Genomic DNA, 7,460 nt, shown 5'->3' with positions numbered 1-7,460 from the left:
AACACGTTCAATCTGTTGTCATCGAGAACCAACTTCATAAATGTGTGGTGCGTTGTTTCCGCATCTATCTGCACAACTCTACACCCTCTATCGTTGGTGTTAAAAAGATATTTGTGTTTCTTTACCCAATTACCGGAAACAACAATTATTGGACTAGATCCATGAACGAAAATTAAGAAGAAGGTGAAAAATTAAGAAGTGAACAACAAGGTGAAGAACATGTAAATCCTTCACTTTTGAACAAGGTGAAGAACAAGAGTCTAAAAAAGATGTTTCGTATTTTCTTAGAAGACGATGACATGGAATGATGTGTCCAAAGTGGCAAATCAGCTACCAAAAGAACATGTAAATCAGCCATCAAAAAAAATTATAATTCAGTCGCAATATGAATACTATTACAGTAATTCTAAAAAAAATGGCTACCAAATTCATCCGTTTAATGTCATAACTCAACTGAAAATCTATAACTCAGCTGTATCGTTTAATAATTTGGTCGTAACTACATAATATTCTACTAATTAATCTTTTGCTACTAAGTCACCCGTAAAATGGCCGAATTTTCTGATAATCCAGTATCATGATCAGCCATAATGACATCTCATAAGTAAGCCGTTGTGAATAACTCAGCCAGCCAGAGAAAGTTAATTCAGCCGTGTCGAATTATTAACTCAGCCAATTTTTTGACAACTCAACCATCGGATAAAAGCTCAGCCGTAATTACGGCTGAGTTATGCGTGAAACTTAGTCACTTTTTAAGTTAGTCGTAACTACATGTTGTTTTATGCTTGTAAGTCAGTCGTTTGCTCATAACTCAACTAGTTTTGTTAATCAGCTGCAACATACTATAACTCAGCGGTCATTACCGTTGTAGTGTTTTACGACTGAGTTATTTAATACACATCAGCGATTTCTGACGTGGCGACGGAATTTTTCTGACATGACAGTGGTATTCTTTGTAATTATGTTCTATAACGTCCAACGAGGGTACACTGATAATTTTTATAGTAATAAAAAAAAAAGTTTTGTCTGGTTCTGATAATATTACCTAAAATATATGACATCCAAATCAATTTTTTGAAAAAAAAATATTTATCTCAATCGCATGATTGGTTTATTACTCGATGTTCGTACAAGGCCCATCCATTCGACTAGTTGTACATACTCAAACAGAGGAAAACCATATGTATTATACTAGGATTTCACCCGCGGTATACCGCAAGGCTAATTATAAATTATTGTATTTTAAATAATAATTTTTAATTTATTTAGTTTTCAAATTCCCAATTAATTAACTTTTGTCTAATTAATTTAGAATTTTGTTTAGAATTTTTTTTCTTCTTTTTACACTTTTATAAAGTTTGTAACTTAATTACATTAAATTTGTTATTAGATAAAATATAAATTTTTAGTTTTTTTTGTTTTCTAGAATTAAACAGAGGTATATGCATATATGGTATGTTGTTGTATATTTTTATGTGTATTTATTTTTTGGGAATATTAAGAATGTGTTATAGTAGTTCATATACTAAATAAGTTATAAGTTAATTTTCCAAACTATGATTACAAATTTATAGTATATATGAAATAAACTAATAGTTTTAGTGTTGTTTATATAGTCCAAACCCGTCATGCTAGGTGGGTCATGCAACATATTCAAAGATTTTTAGTCCGAAAAAATTCATCATACGAAACCAGTTAAAGTAAAAATAGTATTTGAGGCTAAAAGTAACTTTTTATCAAATCAATTTTTCAAATTTTTATCAAGTAAAAATATAACTTTTACAACTAAATGTTTTATTAAAATCTATATCTTATTTGATACATGAGAGATCAAAAAAAAAAAAAAAGACTCATTACTATTTTTCATGATTTTGGTACTTTCTATATAATAATTATATCTATATAACCTGATATTTTCGGATTTTCACCAAATATCACATTAATGTATACATACATACTACAATAGTTGCTGATCCGTTTTTTCACCAATATATCACATTAATATATACATACATACTACAATATACATACATAATTAAAGACAAATAATATGAATTGAGTATTATAAGAAGATATGGCATTAAAACAATATTTAGGAAACAATTTAGATTTTTATAGAATTTTCTTAAAATAATTATATTTATAATCACGTTATCATTTTGCTTTAATTTCGGTATTTTAGCTATCACATTAACTATATTTTGTTATAAATTATCTAATTTGGAAACAAAGAAATTATAACCATAAAAGATTTTAAGTGTAATTACTGATTTTTTTTAAGTTAGATATGTTTCTTATTATCAAAAAATTAAAATGTATTTTTAATATAGATAAAGAATTATAGTTATTATAAAAAATATAAAATAATTGAATATAATTTGCATGAATTAAGAAAAAAACAAAAAAAAGTATAAAAACGAAAACTAAGACTTCTCTATTTTTGTTTTGATTCATCTTTTTCATGTTTACGAAGATATATTTTATACCAAACTATTTGTGAAACTAAAAGCATTAAACATAAAATAAACAATATTTTTTTTGATAAAATAAAATAAAAATTAATGACTTAACTGTATAAGAAAATCTTAAATGTGAGAACTAAAATGAAAACCATCACAAAAAAAGAATAACTATATTTAAAATTCCAAGTATATGATATTACAAAATCTTGATAGTGCTCTTTAACCAAAAAAAAAGTATAATAACCACTCGATTGTTTCTCCATCATTATCTTTTTTCTTATAAAGATTTCCAAAATTTGGAGACAGATCTAAAAATCAAGAATGAAAAAGTGTTTAAAGGTTTTTAAGGGTTATGTAATTATGATTGATGATATATAATCGAGGTTTAGGTGTATAGTATTTATAGGGTGAACATTATGTTGACGAAACAAACCTTTCCAAGCAAGCAAAAAAAAAAAATCTGATTTAGTAACTAATTAGGGAGTAAATAACTGTAATCTGTTTTTAAGGAATATGGTAGGGATATGATATCTTTTGGTATTTGAATTTGTTTCTTTAATTTGATTGTTAACATATACACTATTATAGAAGGAAAATAATATGAAATTAATGTTTTGAGATCGAATATTTAGGTTGATTTTTTAGCAATTAATGGATTATTTATTAGGTAGATATTTTTGGAAAATTGGTTAAAAGGAAATTTTGTTTTTTAAAATCGAAATCTTGATATTTTTTAACTTAATTACCAAATCAATATTTAATATTTAATACAATGGCATTCTTGTAAATAGGTGGCAACTTCAGAATTTATTTGCTAAATGTATTTGGAAAATGTATATATATTGATATTGCTTAAGAGAAAAGGGTTTAATTAAAGATCTTATCTGTAACACAGTATATGAAGCACATCTGCGACACGTCTCGGTAGAATGAGCATAACTTCTGAATGGCTGAACGTATTGGTCTAATTCAAACAGGAGGTGAAGGAGGACTCTGTCAGATTTCTATTGACCCTAATAATGTTTATTTTGTATATCAGAAAGGTTTTTTAAAATTGCACATAATAGGATGGCTTTGAAACTGTCTTGAAACAGGTTTTGCTCGCCTTTTTGTCATCCATCTATAAAAAACTGAATATAGGATGGCTTTGCCAAAAGGTTTTGCAAATGGTTAACTTAAATGAAGATTTTGAAAAAGTTGAATGAACATTTATCTAATTTTTACTTTTTGGGATGAAAGAATTGAAAAAATTGTTCAATTCATTCAACTTAAAATTTAAAAAAGAAACAAATTTGGAACTTTTGCTACGTAACTAAAATTGCTTTCAAATGTATTATAGTTTTAAAATTATTGATTTAGTATCATAACCAACCTTCATCATAATAAACACATACAATTATACATCTAATCATGTTTTTTCACATTGATCAAATCAGTCAATGCCTCAACAAAGTTATCCACGTAACCAGCAAATAGTCCAGGACTAATAAGAATCTCCTTCAATTTGGCGTGGTTACTCCTCACTAGCTCCCCGAGGTCACTGTCTTTATCCATCACAGACTTGACCGCATCTCTTAAGCTCTCCTTTGAAAACCATCCGGTTTTTTCCCTCGAAACTTCTACAGAAACCTCGAATTCCTCGGTCAACAATCTTGTGAAGAGAACTTGATCACCGAAAAATGGAATTAAAACCATTTGGCAATCACTCAGGAGACACTCCCATATTGTTCCAGGACCACAATGGTTCACAAAGCAGCCTACCGATGGATGAGACAATATCAAAGGTTGCTGCACCCATCCTCCCCAAACCACACCACGCCCCTTAACCCGCTCCTCGAACCCTTCTGGTAAACCTTCTTGGACCGTTGATGATCCTCTTGGTGGCTTTACCGCTAAAAGAAAGGGTAAACCTGTCAGCTCCATCCCTAAGCAGAGTTCTTGAAATTGATCCTTCTCAAGAACAATTTGGGTGCCAAGTGCACAAAAAATTACAGACCCCGGTGGGAATCCGCTCAGAAAATGGTTCCAATGTTGTTCTTCTAGTGGTTTACTTGTGTCTGGCTCAGGGAGCATTGGACCAGTCAAAAGAACATTCTTATGGTATTGATGCGATACATAGTCGCAAAATTTACCTTCCATTTCTCTGCATGTCCTCAGTGCGATGACATCACATTTCTTAAAACCTGTAGTGATCTGATGATAAAGTCTCTCGTAAAAGAACGGCATGGTTATAAAGGCATGAGCATCGTTTTCACGGCACAACACCTTCGTTGAAGGATAACCCGGTGGGGGAACACCTAATGGAGTATCAGGCTCACGTAAATGAGCTATAGCTGTAGCAGATATTATGATGTAGCTCACACTCTTGATCATATGCTCTTTAGCCACTTCTGGAATCCAGTGAGCAAAATCGAAGAAGATCAAGTCTGGTCTCGAAGCATGAACGGCAGCTTCAACCTGATCGCGAGTGAGATCCATGGCTTCGGACAAGAAGTTGTCCATCGAGATTGAGATATCCGAGGTTGTCTCGGCACCAGCAGGGAGGCCATTGACATGAGGGACTGTGAGAGGGTGAAAAACAATACTGTCTGGGAACAGATTGTGATGTTCCAACTGTTTTTGAGCTTTCTTAGGGAGCAAGAAAGTAACCCGGTGACCTTTCTCAGCTAGTTTGTTTGCAAGATGTAGAAAAGGAATCATATGACCAAAAGCAAACCATGGGAACATAAATGCATGGAACTTTGGCTCCATTTCCTTTCCCAAATTGTAAAAGCACCAAATAAAAAGTATTCAAGAACTCAATGGAATATCTGTTGTTTTTTTAATTTCTTTTTTTCTTCGTTTGTGGATTTGATTGTTGTACAGCGAAACACCCTTATATGAACTTGGAGAATGGTTTGGTGAATTGAGATATTTTTTGAGAAGTTAGTGGGTTACAGAAGCACATGTGTAAGAAAACAAAATAGATAATTGAGAAAAACACTACAAAAAGAAGTCACTAGAGAAGGAGCCAATAATTCACTATAAACAACAAGTCACGCAAGAGAGGCAAGAAAAACAGGCGTGAAAAGGACTTAACAAAAACATGTCACGAGAGAAGATAGCGAAGACGAACATTACAAAAATCATTCACAGTTGGAGGCATGGGTTAGCTTGAAGACTAGTTTAGTGGATTGAAATATTTATTGAGATGCACATGTGTAGAAGAAAATAATTGAGTTAAGGACACAGCAAAAAACAATGCCAGAATAGAAGGCTGCAGCGAAGAAGAACGTCACAAAAAATCAGTCACAATGGATAAAAACAATCAACTTTATTTTTTTCTTTTGATTTGTTGCTTTCGTACGAAGCATTACTTTTTTTGTTAATTTGTTGCTTTGATTAGGTAAATTAGGACAAATCAGGTGAAGCAATCAACGTGATAAACGTCCTTCGACATCCATGTTTTTTCTTTTCAAAGTATTTAATTCTGTTTTTTTTTCTATAATGTTTATATAAACTTATATTGACATTACACTTTTTAATTAGTCCGAATACAACATAAAGAGCCAATATTTGTTTTGCTCTGGTTTGTAAGACATTTACTGTATTAAGAAATTGAAAATACAGTCTAAAAATTTCCAAAAAAAAAAACACGAAAGTCCGACGTGATCATGGCTTCCAAGTTTTCTTCAAAGTATCTAATACATTAGGTAAGAACTTGTGTTATGCGCGGATTCAATTGCGTTTTGAACTTGGCGATGTTATGTATTAAAATTTATTGAAATTATTATAGCACTTACTCTTAGATCAGATTCATTTATGTATTATTATCTGTTTATCAACGATAACGATCGAAGAAGTCTGTTGATTGTGTATTATTGATTTAGGTCAATGCATACTCTTATTTTTCTATTAGTAAGAAAACATCTAAGTCCAATTATTTATTTCTGCATCGTCACTTGTTTATTTTAATGCCACATAATAAGACAATATACTTATAGAGATGCTTTTGTTTATCAGTTTATGCATCCATGTTTCATTCATGGTTGATTATATATTTCATCGATCCTTTTATTATTAAATATATTTAACTACTAGTATAATTTATTTTAATATTTTTGAAGTATATTTTTGTGTCATTTTTATGATCGACTCAAAATTAAATATACAATCTAATTCAATGATTTTGATCCTTATTAATTATAATATTTTTTATATAATACTTCTTCTGTATAATAGATGATTTTTTAGGATTTTCACCAAAATTAAAAAAATAATGAATGTTGTATTATTATTAGTACTCTTGTTTTATATTCCTTTTAATACTCATTTACTCATACTTTTCTTACACTTGTCATTCAAGTGAATGTCTATATTTATTTATTTTTATTATAAAACTAAAAACATTAATTAGTTATTTGATTTAAAAATAAAAATGTGTTAAATAAACTAAAAAATCATTCAAAAATCCTAAAACATCAACCTTTATGATACAGAGGGAGTATGGTTTTTCATCGATATCCTAAATTTCTATCATTAACAATAAATATAGTAATTAATAATTATCATAATATTCATCGAGGTTTTCATTATTTAATCTAAAATTATAACTTAAAACCAAAATTATTTAATATTGAATAAATAATATATATTAAAATTTAATAAATTATTTATTCAGTTATTCTTAATAAAATTTATATAATTATAATTTTTTTAAGTTCAACACCTATTAATTTAATAACTGATACTGTAAATATTTGTAAATATTATTAAATATCTATAAAACTTTAATATTTTATTAAAAATAATAAGTATAAATTTTTTTTATAACTATATCTAAAAATATACAAAATATTATTCCTTAGTGTACCATGGAGACAATCCTAATAATGCTTTGTTATTGATGTTTGTTGACTTTTGTGTTTTCAAAACATTGAATTTATACTCCGACAGATGTCATATTTATTATCATTGAGTTCTGAATTCTGATTAGTTGTTCGGTGTTTGTTTGTACTT

At 29.3% G+C, this 7,460-nt stretch overlaps 1 protein-coding gene across 1 annotated transcript; it reads right to left on the bottom strand.

The window, feature by feature from the left end:
* Positions 1–3,816: 3,816 nt before the first annotated feature.
* Positions 3,817–5,839, bottom strand: LOC104774258 (UDP-glycosyltransferase 79B8). The gene has a single exon (XM_010498903.2). It carries the CDS (start codon positions 5,211–5,213, stop codon positions 3,867–3,869), a length of 1,347 nt encoding a protein of 448 aa, XP_010497205.2. The 5' UTR covers positions 5,214–5,839; the 3' UTR covers positions 3,817–3,866.
* Between the last annotated feature and the right edge of the window lie 1,621 nt (positions 5,840–7,460).

This window comes from Camelina sativa, chromosome 8, assembly GCF_030686135.1.
Source record: "Camelina sativa cultivar CO46 ecotype springtype chromosome 8, ASM3068613v1".
Classification (NCBI taxonomy): Eukaryota; Viridiplantae; Streptophyta; class Magnoliopsida; order Brassicales; family Brassicaceae; genus Camelina; species Camelina sativa.
This window is presented reverse-complemented; position numbering and strand designations above follow the sequence as displayed.